This window comes from Gavia stellata, chromosome 1, assembly GCF_030936135.1.
Source record: "Gavia stellata isolate bGavSte3 chromosome 1, bGavSte3.hap2, whole genome shotgun sequence".
Taxonomy (NCBI): Eukaryota; Metazoa; Chordata; class Aves; order Gaviiformes; family Gaviidae; genus Gavia; species Gavia stellata.
Genome location: NC_082594.1, coordinates 9,913,206 through 9,928,384, shown reverse-complemented (window position 1 = coordinate 9,928,384; position 15,179 = coordinate 9,913,206). Strand labels below are relative to the sequence as shown.

General features: G+C 41.3%; 1 protein-coding gene across 2 annotated transcripts in view; it reads left to right on the top strand.

The window, feature by feature from the left end:
- NOX4 (NADPH oxidase 4) overlaps positions 1 to 15,179 on the top strand; it is a 108,742-nt gene that overhangs the window by 42,731 nt on the left and 50,832 nt on the right. For both annotated transcript variants that reach the window (XM_059822355.1, XM_059822346.1), the window contains exon 12: positions 5,555 to 5,615. In XM_059822355.1, the coding sequence (XP_059678338.1) occupies positions 5,555 to 5,615 (61 nt within the window). The remainder of the gene's footprint in view (positions 1 to 5,554; positions 5,616 to 15,179) is intronic.

Below are 15,179 nucleotides of genomic sequence, written 5' to 3'. Positions count from 1 at the left end.
ACAGTATTTCAATAGTATTTAATGCCATTAAAGTATATTAAATAGTATATTAAAGTATATTAAATAGTATTTAATACCATTTCAATAAGGTTGTCCTATTTCTTGTTCTTGGCAGGATTCTTGCCTGGGAGTAGGTACCAGTGATGTTAGATATTTGGGGTATTCTAAGCTGGAAACAGAGGTGCTGATAACATAGTTTTCATTTGCTATATGTTGTGCTCACATATGCACAGATTGCTCCACTGCTCATTGCCTCCAGTAGATTTTTATACCAATACAAAGTGGGTGTAAAGTATTACCACTGTGATCTAACAGTAATTAGTTCACTCACTTTGTGTTCATATAAAAGCAAGGCATAGAGGACCACTGAGAATCGTGTTCACAATGTAAAACTGAAAAATAAAATACATTTCAAGTATGTATTAATCTAGTAGTGCATTAAACATTATTTAATTAAATTATTAAGATTATTAAACATTATCATCTATATTTTATCTCAGCATAGAGATAACTAGTAGAGCTACAGCTACTGGTGAGTGTAATTAATTTGCTGTTTTATAAGCATAAAGTTCTCCAGGGATTGTTGCAAATTCCCTATGTGATAATTTGCATTTGTATTTCAAGCTAGCTTGAAAAAAAAGGAAAAAAAAGGAAAGGTTTTTTTTCATGAAGATATAGAAGAATCTGTATTCCATAAGTTTTATCTACATATAAGACACTATTCTCACTGCTTTTGATGTAAAAATACATACAAAAATAAAATAAAAATAGGTATTGTAAACTTGCTCACATGTGATTAACAGCTCTGAGGAAATCTACCAACTTTCCAAACATAGTTTGGTTTCTCCGGGGGTGTAAATCTGCACAGCTCTATTAAATTTAATAGAATTCCTTTGGTTTTCAATTGTTTTTGGAGGCTGGCCAAATGCTGGCAGATAACCTGATTAACGTAGATGTTCCTAACTGTAAAATCTTTCGCTTTTTAAAGGTATAGATAGCTTGAGGTTAGAATAAGATTAACATAGCTTCATAATAATTACACCATCTGCCACAGTTAATTTGTGTACCATAGCATTTTAATCAAATGAGTGCAGCAAACAGGGTTCATTTAACTCTTCAAAATGCGGTAAGAACTACTGAAAAGCTTACCACATGCGACCTTTCGTGTAACAGTATCTAATGTCCTTTCTCATTACAGACTATTCAAGTTAGTGATTTACCTGTTCGGAAAACATTGTTTATTTAAGGAAATGGAACTAAGAGAAAGCACTTTTTATTTCAAGATTGGCTAATCTTTACAATTTCCTCTTGGACATTATACTGGGCAATAAGGAAAAAATAAGGGGCTGCATTGCAGCTCTCGCCACAGTACAGTTAATAGTCACCAGGTTGTTTCTTAGGGCTTCCACATTAAAAGGAGCGGGGGGAAATCCAAGTACTATTTGCCAAAACACATTTTAAAAACAAGTTTGTTTTTGTTCACAGCTGCAGAGAGGACATCATGCGTTGCTGAGGCCATTTTGATACGCCTTTATTTGACCAAGGCTCGTGTGCTTATTCTCTTGATTTCCAATTCAAGAGGGTGCTTCAGCTTGTGCTTGTCTTCATATAACATAAATAGATATCAGTTTAAATGTGTGTATGAGCTGACTGTGATAAGGATCTTGAAGCAGTGTTCAACTGTGCAGTATTTTAAAGATGAGATAGGGCAAATTAAAAGTAAAATAGGTGATCAGAGACTTAGATATGTAAAATGGACAAGAGCATCAGAATTCACAAGATTTTTTGACACTGTCATAAAATCCTCACAGAGAAATTGATGAAGTGCGGAGTAGCTGAATGGGCAGGGAAGTAGGTGGAAAACTTGCTGAACTGCTGGGCTGAAAGAATTGTGATCAGTAGCACAAAGTCCAGCTGGAGGCCAGTCAGTAGTGGTGTACTGCAGGGGTCAATACTGGTTTGCAAATGATACAAAACTGGGAAGAGTGGTTGATACACTATGTGGTTGTGCTGCCATTTGAGTGACCTTGAGAGGCTGGAAAAATGGGCTAACAGTGCCCTCATGAAGATCGTGAAAGGGGATTGCCAAATCCTGCCTCTGATGAGGAATAACCCCAGGTACTAGTACATGATGGGAAGTGACTGGCTGGAAAGCAGCTCAGCAGAGAATGACCAGAGGGTCCTGGTGGACACCAAGTTGACCATGAGCCAGCAATGTGCCCTTGCAGCAAAGAAAGCCAACAGCCTCCTGGGCCACATTAGGCAAAGCATTGCCAGCTGGTAGAGGGAGGTGACCCTTCTCCTCTGCTCAGCACTGGTGAGATATATCTGGAGCTCTGTGTCCAGTTCTGAGCTCCCCAGTACAAGAGACATGGAAATACTGGAGCACAAAGGGCCATGAAGAAGGAACTGGAGCATCTCTCACATAAGGAGAGGCTGAGAGAGCTGGAACTGATGGAGGAGTGAAGAAAACAGAGCCAGACTTCTGGGTGGCACCCAGTGACAGGACAACACAAACTGAAATGCAGGAGGTTCCATCTGAACATCAGAAAAAACACACTTTTTCTGTGAGGGTGGCACAGGTTGCCCAGAGAGGCTGTGGAGTCACCGTGCTTGGAGACATTCAAAGCATAAATGGACACTGTCCTGGGCCACCTGCTTTTGCAGACCCTGCTTGAGCAGGAGGGTTGAAGTAGCCAGTCTCCACAGGTGCTTTCTAGTTTCAGCTATCTTACGATTCTGTGATTTCATGAAGAAGGTTAAATATATAAGAGGATATTTTCATTTTACTTCATTACACAAGCCCAGTGGTCTGTTAATAACACAGGAAAGTTTACACACTTTCATGATTAAACTTCTGAAAAACTGTCTTTGAATATTTTCTTAAGCTTCTGGAATATATTCTCTAACAGTCTGGAAGAAGCCACAATTTGGAGACTTAATTGTGTTTATGGAGATGAGAGGTAGAATCAGTGTTCTGTGCAGTAAAAATGTAAACACAATTTTCAAAGTTAGAATTACAGGTCCATAGGAAAGTCTTAAGTCGGAAGAGGCCTCTGGAGATCATCTAGTTCAGCATTCTGGTGTAAGGGCCGTAGATTAGGTTATCCAGGGACCTGTGAAGCTGAGTTAGCGAGAGAAGTTGCACCATTTCTCTGGCTACCTATTCCATGGTGAAGAATATTTTTCTCATATCCAGATGAAATTTACCCTGAAGCAACTTGTGCCTCTGGTCTCTTGTCCTGTCACCACGCATGGTGGTGAAGAGAGCATCTTCATCTTCTCTATAGCTATTTTTTAGGTATTGGAAGACAGTGATCTCCCTGAGCCTTCTCTTCTATGGGTTACACAAGCACATTCCCTTTTTGACCTGCCTTTGTATGTCACGTTCTCCAATCCTCTCATCATCTTGGTGGCCCTTTGCTGGACCATCTACAATCTTTCTCTCTTGAACTGGAGGAAGTTCATGCCGTGTAGCCTAGATGATGGGCTTGTTTCTTCTGGTAAGATTTAGCAGCACAGTAAGATTTTTCCAGAACTCTCTGAGGAACTCTCATACCCAGTTATAAGCATCAAAATAGGCTTCCTAAAGTCTAAAGAGAAATAAATCTCCTTTTTATTGGATCATTTTTCAAAGTAGTGCAGAAAGGAGTTAGTCACAAGGGTAATGTAAAGGATAACATGGTTGAAACTATTCTGGCTGGAGACAAAGGGTATTCTGACATTAACTTCAATGGAAGGAGGGAATGACAGACAATTTTATAGAAGATGTGCTGAACTGGGACTGTGCATAGTTGGCTAAGAAAATAACTCAACCTCCTGTGAAACACAGAGAGCCCTGGGACAGCCCAGACTGAAAAATACACTCTGCTAAAGGCTCTTACAGAAGCCCCCAGGAAAACAGATCTTTTTGCTGCCAGTATGCAACTTCCTACCTGAGAGGCTGCTTACCTGCTTTTATATGGAGAATTGGTCTTGATACTGTTGTTGGAAGACATTGCAACTAGCCACAGCAAATACTGGCCTCGTTGTGTGAGGCTTGCCTGCATCCCTCCCTTGATGCCATTTTTTTGAAGGCTAGGACTTGCTGAAGTAATTCTGACTCTGAAGTTTCTGTACCAGATTTTTATAGGAAAACTTGAAAGACGACAAGGAATTAAATATGAGTCTGTCTAGTAATTAGTACTTTTAATAAGAATGCTCTTCTTCTTCTTCTTCGTGAAAATGGAGTGACTAGCCGGGACATTGTATTTGCTGTTCTAAGTTTGCCAAGATGTAGAGAATACTAACCTTTTATCTGTGTCTGCTGCTAAATAAGGAACTTACAGGAACTGATTCTCAGCCCTGAGGCCAGTGGTTTCCCACTCCACAACAGATTATCTTGGGAACAGTAATGTCAATGGCCCTGAACGGAGCCAAGAAGTGTCCTCACAAGCGTGGTAGAAGATTGAGTATTTGGTGCTTGGTTTCACTACCTGGGCCTCTTTTATTTATAATATAGATGTGTTCCTTGAATTTAAGCCCTCTCCTCAGAATTCGTATTTGTCTGTAGCAGTAGAAAAAAAAAAAGACAGGAGTGTCATCTGGTGGGTGTTGGATTCATGATGGAACTTGGATCAATCATTAACAGGTTCTAAGAAAGGTGTCAAAACTCAGTAGCAGTATCTTCTATCAAAAAGAAAACAATGGTGTTGGTTTATAGCAGGAAAGTAGAGAATCTTTTCTTGAGGAATAGTTGCTTCTCCTGTTTATGTGTGAAATCATTTGGTGTACTTGCAAAAGCTGTCCAGACAGTGCGTTTGAAATCTCCCTGTAGCTAACAAGGAATGAAACTGAGGGGGCTCCTTAGACATTTGACATGGCTTGACTGGAGGTTTTTAGATACCATGGTGTCAATAAGACTGTAAATAATATCATTCCTGTGTTTATAGTCACAAGTAAGTAGCCCCGAGGTGAGGGCAAAGGTGCAGAGTGAGAGAATGGTGGCTGCAAAGTGATTCTTATGATGTGCCATGCAATCTGATGTTTTTCCTTTGTAAACTCTAAGCTCTTTTGAAAAGTGCAGCAAAATCTCAGTTTCCATTTAGAAGAAAGCATCAGTTGTGTGAGAATGATCAGCTTGAAAACATGTGCCCTGACATTCAAGAACTGGAAGTCTCTTAAATGCTTTGATTTAGGAGTGATGGGGCAGTTCCTGATTTGGAATGATAAGTGTCAATAGTAGAGGGAGTATTTCTGTACTGTTGTATCCTCAGTTGGTATAGTTGCTGAATAATGCTTGGTGAAGTGGCTGTTCCAAATCACACCCCCAGACAAGCCCATCCAAAACTCCTCTGCGATCAGAAGAAAGGGTTAAGACTGAGTGGAGACTAGCCATGCTCGGCTCACTGAACTGTACCAATGCTAGACTTCTTTTTAAAGGGTATAGCTGCTGGTATGGCTGCTCAGGAATGACCTATTTACACCAGGTTCTGTCTTAACAACTGTACTTTGAATGCATTTTCTTATTTTCTTGCTATTTAGAAGTGGTCCTTAATATATTTAATATTTTTAGTGCCCTACAGATACCAAAGCAACGTTTGGGGTCCACCTTAAAGTAGTAGGAGACTGGACAGGTATGTAGAAAAACAATTCCTTTTCAGAGAAAAATACCTTTACTTGAACTGTTATCCCTTTCTGGCTTCAGCACGATTGTACCTTCCTTGGTTGTGGTGTATTCTCACTAGAGATCGTTCACTAGAGATTGTTCATGCTTGTTTTCCCAAAGTTGGTTTTATTACATTCTTGATGCAACCCCTGCTTTATTCAATTGTACATTTCTTCAGATAACATGTTTTTCCAAATACTAACAGATCTTCTGATCACAATGTAATCATTTTCAGTGTTCCTCCGTTTCTGCCTCTTTTTCTTATTTTTCGGTAGCCTGCTGTCCCTGTGCAGTGCAGTCCCTCTGTGCATAGTAGTGTCTGCAGAAATGCTGAAATGTGCAGCTCCCTGATAAGCGGATTTTGGTGCTAGCAGTTTGGATGGCTGCCAGGTTAATTAACACCTATGGTACACTGAGATTACAGGTTGCTTTCATGTTCTTCCATGCTCTTCCATTGCTCTTTGAATATCCTCCAGACCAGGGGTGTAAGCCAGGATTCCCCACAGAGGAGAATAGTAATTTGCTGCTCCCTGTGACAGTTGTATACTCAAGTGATAGTTGTCATTATTCCTTGGCGGCTGACTTTCTTCTTGCTTAGCATAGCATTTCCTTGTAAGGAAGACAAATACACGACACCGTCTAGTTCATTTCTTATGAAGAGATGTTTTCAATGTTAATTTGTATTGGCCTGTGTGTTTGTGGAACTGAGTCAAATGAGCTTGTTGCCCTAAAAGGGATTAGATCAATTTAGGGAGAATAAGCCCATGAATATCTGTTGAACTTGTTGGTCTGGCTGCATACTGGTCTGGCTGTGGAAGTCACTGAAACCTTAATAGGCAAAGGTTGGGAGGGCCATGCCATGTGCAGGTATGCTCCATAATCACCCTGATTTTCTGTTCTTGTTGGCCAGACAGAGGCAGATTATGGGCCTAATTAGCCTCTGGTCTGCCCCACTATGATGGCTCTTTTGTTGTTAAGCATCATTCCTACTTGGGAGAGGACAGTAGGCTATTGGGGTGGAGAAGTACTTGCTAAATGAGTTTTCCAAAAGAAGTGGCATCTTTGAAGTTTTCTGATTGCCTCTGTGGCGTAAATTGCTCTCTATTAGCATTTAAATGTTATTCTCCCAACTCACTATCTATATTCTTCATTGAGAGGCAGGTCTGTCTAGGTAGGACTGACTGATTCAGGACATATTGTCACATTACAGAGACCAATTCATGTATTAGTTTTGCTAAACGGGGATATCTCTCCCGGAGTCAAATGTGCTGTCGAGAAGCAGGTGGTTTACCCAACCCTTTATGCCGCGTCTGTACCATGGAGCCCTGTTCTCCCTTGGTCCCTTAAGCCCTGTGACAATTAATGGTCTCTAATCTGCTGACTGTTTGAGGAAGGATTATTATATTTGCCGCATTCCTTATAATCTTTCTTAAGCGTGCTCTAATGGCCGTTTCTGCAGACAGGATATTGGGCTGGAGGAGTTTTTATGCAACATACTGTCATCTGAGCTCTTCTCACGGCCTATTCTCTCAGCCTTTATCCTATTTATTCAAATTCTCTTTTCTATCACATTCCTGACAGTTTATGCCTGACACCAAAGAGAGTTAACAATTTATTTCAGAGAACTCAATTACAAGCCTAAATTAAAAGGATGCAAGAAGAGTGCAGATAGGCTGTGAAATGCAGAGAAGAACCAATTAGTTTGAGACATTTCTCCTCTTGCTGGCTTCATCTTCTGCTGCCTGCACCTGGGAGATGTGGTGAAGGAACAATTTCCTGCCATTAGCTGTAAGGACCTGAGGGGGGATACACACTGCTGGCAAACTAATTCTGTGAGTTATGTTTCGGGTCAAGTCTCTGACACTGAGTCTTATGTTTTGAAAATTTAACAGAATACCTCATGGCCTTAGTGACTTTGTTTTGTAGGTTGGGAAAGCAACTGCATGTCAAGAGAAAAGATAAGGAGTAATAGAGTTGTCAACTCCTGATGAGAAATTGCTGTTAATGGAAAGTCATTTATTGCCCATATCCCAGTGCATGTAATTTTTGATATCCAATAGAAGAAGCCACAAGAAGTGGCTTCTGAAAAAGGCAGTCACTCTAGAAATAATTTTTTGCATAGGAGCAGGTATTTAGTAGATTTTCAGGCAACACTGTTATTTGCTTTTTAAAGCAATGATTTGAATAATGAAAAATGTAGGACAGAAAAAGTAGGGAAGAGAGGAAGAAACCTCAGAAATGGTAGCTCTGAGACCTTTGCAAACCACACAGTAATCCAGACCCTTAAGTGATGTATTTCTTGCTCCATTGAAATCAAATGGTGCTATCTGAGCTTAGAAGAGCTGAGAACCTGTCCTTCTTAGTGGATGAGGGAAAGGCTGTGGGTGTAGTCTACCTAGACTTCAGTAACACCTTTGACACCATTTCCCACAGTGTTCTCCTGGAGAAACTGGCTTCTTATGGCTTGGATGGGTTAAAAACTGTCTGGATGGCCGGGCCCAAAGGGTTGTGGTGAATGGTGTTAAATCCAGTTGGCGGCCGGTCACAAGTGGTGTTCCCCAGGGCTCAGTTTTGGGGCCGGTCTTGTTTAATATATTTATCAATGATCTGGACGAGGGGATCGAGTGCACCCTCAACTGTTTGCAGACGACACCAAGTTGGGTGGGAGTGTTGATCTGCTGGAGGGTAGGAAGGCTCTGCAGAGGGATCTGGACAGGCTGGATGGATGGGCCCAGGCCAATTGTATGAGGTTCAACAAGGCCAAGTGCCGGGTCCTGCACCTGGGTCACAACAACCCCATGCAACGCTACAGACTTGGGGACGAGTGGCTGGAAAGCTGCCCCACAGAAAAGGACCTGGGGATGTTGGTCAACAGCCGGCTGAAGATGAGCCAGCAGTGTGCCCAGGTGGCCAAGAAGGCCAACGGCATCCTGGCCTGTATCAGAAACGGTGTGGCCAGCAGTAGGGAGGTGATCGTGCCCCTGTACTCGGTGCTGGTGAGGCCGCACCTCGAATGCTGTGTTCAGTTTTGGGCCCCTCCCTACAAGAAGGACATTGAGGTGCTGGAGTGTGTCCAGAGAAGGGCGACGAAGCTGGTGAGGGGTCTGGAGCACAAGCCTTATGAGGAGCGGCTGAGGGAGCTGGGGTTGTTCAGTCTGGAGAAGAGGAGGCTGAGGGGAGACCTCATCGCTCTTTACAACTACCTGAAAGGGGGTTGTGGTGAGGTGGGTGTTGGTCTCTTCTCCCAAGTGACAAGTGATAGGACAAGAGGAAATTGCCTCAAGTTGCGCCAGGGGAAGTTTAGACTGGACATTAGGAAAAACTTCTTCACAGAAAGTGTTGTCAAGCATTGGAACAGGCTGCCCGGGGAAGTGGTTGAGTCACCATCCCTGGAGGTATTTAAAAGATGTGTGGATGAGGCGCTTAGGGACATGGTTTAGTGGTTGACTTGGTTAACGGTTAGGTTAGGTTGGACTAGGTTAGGTTAACGGTTAGGTTAGGTTAACGGTTGGACTTGATGATCTTAAAGGTCTTTTCCAACTTAAATGATTCTATGATTCTCAGAAGCAGATTTCTATAAAGGCACAACGTTTCCTCCCATTATATAGGCAGCAGCATCCTTTAGATAAATTTCCCATAGAAATCTGAGCTCTTTCATTTCTCATCTGTGTTATGGTGGTATCAGTAACTGTATTGTGCTTAGCTTTCATGTTCGTCACAGAAAACAGACACACAGGCATTGGCATTGCTGTAATGTGCCCTCAGATGCCTGTGTAGCAGATACTTTCACCTGAAATACTTCCCATAGCTCCCTTTGTAGACCTCTGACTTGTTTATGTGTCTGTTTTAGGATGAGGTGAGCCAGGCCCCAAGCATGCCTTTTTCTCTTCATTCATTGTAAAGAGAGTGTAGATACGTACACCACTACCTCAGAGGGTAGTTAGTTTAGTTAATTAACTATTAGTTGTGATTTTTCCCATGTAAAAGTTCCTAACATGATTTTTCCATCTTTTGCCACGGGCGTTGGGTATTGTGAATAGTGGGACAGCTATTATAGACCTCCCTAAAGAATGGTTTTGTGGTAATGTAATTACTATCCTTGTGCTGACATGTGACTACTTAAGTCAGCACATACTGTATTAACAAAACGTTTTGTGGCATTGTGGTGGCTTGTACTATTAATGCAATTAGTTTGTCGTATTACAGAGATGAAACCTGTGGCTGTAGTCCACAGCTTAGTTAGCCTGTCAGGACTTAGACACCCAAGTTACGCTGGGTTTACACTGGCTGGTCTGTGGTAATGGCAACGGTGAAGCCCTGCAGGCTGGGTTAGCCCTGTGGCTCAGAGCTAAATCAGCCTGTCTTCCTCTGCGGCTGCCTGGCAGTTATTGCAGCTGAGCTGGTGGATGGCAACTTTAAACCCTGCAGTAACATTGAAGTCCCTGCAGTGGCTCGTGCTCGGGTCAGAGGTGTGAGATCCATGGGTTAGCTAATCAGCTGATCTTGTTACTAGCCTCCCTTCTAAACACCCGTTTTGTTCAGCTTCTCTCCTATCTCTGTGGTCACCTATTTCTCCTTCAGCTTTGAAAAATTGATGGTGTAGTATTTACAAAAGCGTTTTTTGAAAGTTTTTTTCTCCCACTTATTGTCTAGCTTGTCCTCGGCGTTGTCATCTATCAGCCTTATGCTTTCTCTGTCCTTGCTGCTGCCTCAAGTACTACTGCTTGTTTAGTTTTAAAGCTGACATTTCATCTGGCACCTCCGGAGGGAAAAAGAGGGGCCATGGGCCATGCCTCGTGTCCAATCACTTGACAGCCGTGAAAAAAACCCACGGCGGTGTGTCAAGACAATGTGTCTCATTCACTAGACAAACTTTAGGGTGTGAGACAGAAAGTGATATTGATGATGCTGAAAAACAGACTTCTGAAGCCGTGCAGCATGTTTTTGTGGAAAACATACACAGCACTCAGAGGTGTTAAGGTGAACTGCATGCCTTAAGGCAATAAAACATTGCTGTTATGTTGCAGTGTGTTGCTGGTACCAATTGATGTGGGACTGTGTTTAAAACACTGCTGCTGTTCTGCGCTCTACAGTAATTTTTATCTTCTAGTGACATCATCCTGCTGTGTAGTTGCGTATGATCCTAGAGACGTTCGCAAGGCCTGTCCACCATTCTGAGCAGCATGGTATTTATTGTGGGGATGCCATAAGAGCACTTTAATACCGCCCATGGAATCTGAGACTTCTGTTCTGTAGGTTACTAAATGTCATGGCAGCAGGAGGTGTTGATGTGTGCAGGACCTCTCCAGCTAGAGCCAGAACAGGCAGATCATGGGCTACCAATCTGCATCGCCCTAGTAAACTCTAAGTCTCATCAGAAAATACGTATCTTTGCTTAATTCTTCCTGCTAGAGATGAGGCTATACATGGTCACTAGGTCATTTAGGTACTGTGTACCTTATTTTGAATCTGACGTGGTATGATGTGAATTTTTGTCAGATATTGTCATAGTCCTTTTTCTAGGAAGTCCGGATTTGGAGCAGGGAGTTTTAGGGATAAAAAACCAAACATTTTTCAGTTAAAACCAACAATTTTCCAGAACATGGCAAATGTATGAAAGCATGGATCTTGTTTAACTCCCTATGGACTAAAACCTGAGACAGCAAAGAGTACACACCCCAGATTTCTTATTTTTAAATAGACAAAAATTTTAAGGCAGTTGTTTGGGATTTTGGAGGCTTACTAAGGATTTTTTGCATGCTCACCAGAAGAAAATAAACATACCTTTTGGGTGGCACTGAAGGAAGAATGATATAACTTGCTGGGCTGGGAGGGATTGTCAAATTGTTCAGGACTATCTGTGTGACCTTATTAAGCCCTAGCAGCTCCTGGTTTGGAGAATGCCTGAAGCATCCCAAGGCTTGCTGTGCATTGCTCCGCTTAGCTGGAATTTATCAGCAAGCGTGGGAGCTAGCCAAGAAGCAATATTTTATTTTCAGTAACCCTGAGGACAGTTTTAGAGATATTGAAGTAGTGGATCATTCAGTCAGTATCTACCATATTCTTAGTGGATCTTGATTCAGACTGGAGGAATGTGCAAAGCAGAAGATGACAAGAAGGGATAATAAGACTAAAAAGCCTGCCCGCAGGATGTGACGAGGTTGTCCCAGGATCACTATAACTGCTACTGAGTTTCTTTGAAAATATCTAGTCACTGGTGATGAACAGTTGGTCAACTCTTTTGCTATTACCTCAAGCTCTGTTTGATTTGGGCCTTTTTCATTCTGTAGTAACGTGTATTTTTTTTGTGTTTAGTTATTCCATGAGATTCCTGGCAGGGTGTAAAGGCGTTAATGATGTGGTACTATTGGTTGTTCCAGCAAAATCAACGTGTGGTTTTGGAAGTAGAAGACAGAGGTGGGATAGATGTTATTTTCCCCTGTTAGATTTTATGACTACTGATTCTTATATTGTCAGTGAGTCCTACTTACACTCCTGAGGAAGATATCAGAATTGAGTGCTAAAAAGGTTTAATTGTGTTTCTTTTTATATAATTTGACATTAGTAATAAAAGTAATACTGTTACATTACTGGGAGGTTAAAATGCCTTTACAATATAATTAGCCAAAGTGTGCCGTAAGGAATACTAGTTTTACTCTTCATTGCCATTAATCTTCATTAATTATTTTATTTATGACTGCAAACAAGCTCAATAAAAGACAGGATTAAGCGCATGGAGAAAAAGAAGAACAGATTTAGTTTACTGGCTCAATGCTGAAAGCCCCTTTCCTCTGATTAAAGAATTAATGCTGAAGGTGAACACATCTGAATTTTTGGCTCCAGACCTGGATTGTTTTACGTCAGTTGAACTCCAGCTGACTTAGTACCAAAACCAGTATAACTTGCATCAACTCCGATTTGAACAGTTACTGAGTTTTACCTCTAAAGGGAAAAAAGATTTTTAGGTGAGAAAGTTGCCTTGAAGGAAATTTTCTCCTACTCTGAAGTCCTTTCTTCATGCATCCTGTTATTTGTAAACTTCCACCTTTTTGCATAGCCCAGGCTCTTTTTAGAATATAGAGAATGACATGGCTGAATGATGTAAATTATTTTTATCCTTCGATGTAATATGCACAGGATGTGTGGATGTTGCTGTAGTTAAGAACTGATCCAAGAATACAAGGTTGAAGGATTCCTTGCCGTGCCTCAGATGTTTTAAGTACCCTTGTGAACTACAGGAATGAGACCTGTGGAGCACATTAACATGTAGCAGCTGATGGGATCTAAATGAATGTAGTGGAAAAAAAAGCACAAAGCTACTCTCTACTTTGAAAGCAGAGTCACCAGATAGAAAATCTCTAGGACATGTGTTTGAGTGGAGTGCCAGGAAAATTTCTGGTTTTGCAGTCACTATTTATATGCTGTGTTTACCTATTTAAGAAGGGAAAGTTGCTGTTCTGGAGTTGCCTGTGTTTCACCATTTTTCTGTTAATCTTTGCTCAGGGAAGCAAATCTTTGCCTAGTTTCACTATTTTTCTGTTAATCTTTGCTTAGGGATGCTTAGGGAATTCCTATTCTTGTGGTAGTTTCTGTGCAGAGGTACACAGCTGCTTCAAGCAACGAATATACAAAGTCTGGCTGGACTTTCTGGTTCCGTTGTGTGAGCACCTTTAACAAGCTCAGGTGCGTAGTGGTTTCTAGAAAATTGGAAGAGTTCACATCACAATGCCAGCTCTTTGTGCATGCCTGCACTTCCCTGGGGGCAATAGTGGACTTCCCTAGATGCCACTCAACTTTTGCTGAAGAATCCCTACCAAACATCATCTTGTTTTCTTCCCAGTTCATTGAAACTTCTCCCTCAGGGACAGAAGAAAAAAGCTTCAGACTTGGAAGTATGAGTTACCACAGTTTAACTAACAATTGCTAGTTAAAATATTTCAAAAGTAGGTTTGAAAGGTTTCTTTTTAGGATCCTTTTCTAAGATTGTAAAAATGCTGTAGTTAATTAGGAAAAATATATTTCAAATTTGGAACATTAAAAAAATAGGAAAAACTTTTGTAGGAACTGTTAATATTTATAAGCTTTATGATCAGAAGGGACAGTTATCTTTATGTGCTCCCAACTCGTACATGATGCTTTAGAATTTCTTAGAATAATTTCTGTACAGAAGTTAACATAAGCCAAAACCAAAACTTGGGGTTGAAATAGTCTGCAGATTTTTCAGCTTCAACCTGTAGATGTCCATGGGCTCTTTCTGTGCTGTTTGTGAAAATGAAGCTCAACTTTGTGATGATGTCATAATTTAGTGGGTTTTCCTGTTCTGTTTTTTTTTTTCCCTTTCCTCCTTCATTTCAGGGCAAGAACCACCACTGGAAAATGCGTGTGCGTTTTAGTTGTTGCCTCTTTGTGTGCAAATACTTACAGAAAATGCGCATGGCACCTTTGAACCTTCTATTTGGTTGATCTGTTGTACTAATGTCAAGTTTTGAAACCTTGCATTTGTCTGGCTCTTTGCTTTCTGCACTCTTTCCACTTCTAACATTACTTTTACATACAGAAGTGGACTTCCTTTTCAGTAGAGGTCTCATGATTGCTTTGAGCTGTGGTATGATTTAAAGTCTTTTTTGCCATGAGGACGACCAGCAGTGGTGGTTGCTGGGCTATTCAGAAGACTACCTCTCATGCTACCTTGTATTGCTCCTTATTCTCTGGCCTCTCCTACCTGTCTTCTTTTTTCTACAGGTGCCTTGTCTAAGCTTGGATCGGAAGGGAGGGGGGCCATCACTTGCTCAGAATTTGTTCTGTGCTCAGCAGTTAACTCTGTGGGAGTTAATTAAAACTCCCACAACATTGCAAATGTCGTCAGGATCAAATAACATGGTCAAATGGCATTTTCACCCTATTTACACAGCAAATATTGTATAGCTCCTTGTTGGCATATTAGTGTTGAAGTTCTAGTTAGGATATCCCATATCCTTTATTGCATTATTTTTTCTCCTTCATTCCATAAGTATATTTACCCCAGTTTTCGTCACCTGCGTGTCCTCACCCCAAACTTCAGACTTCCTTGAAACAGCAACTGTCTGCTCCAAAATCTCCTTCTATTCCAAAACGCATTAAAATCAGTGCTGGCCTTGTTCATGTGAAGCAAATCCTACACCCCAAATTTTAGCATCAATTCCCTACAGCCCCTTGCAACCCAGCTTTGCATTCATGTGCCACACACACCTTCCTGTTGCTCCATCCAGTCCTTTGACTTTTGTATATGCATTGTTTCTCCGATGCATCAAGCACTAGCTGGAGAATCTGGGTTTCACCATAAGGAAATATAGCCAGTCTGTGAACCAAGAATTTTTAAGGAGCATCTTGCAACCACAGCTCTGCCCCAGTCCTCCCCCAGAGATCTGTCCCATTAAATCATAAGTATTATTAATAAAAATCTGCCACCAACCCACTATATAGTTATCAACTGCAAAAATAGGATTCCTGTGAAAAAAATGGGTGACAGCCACAAAAGTGTTATTTTTTCCTT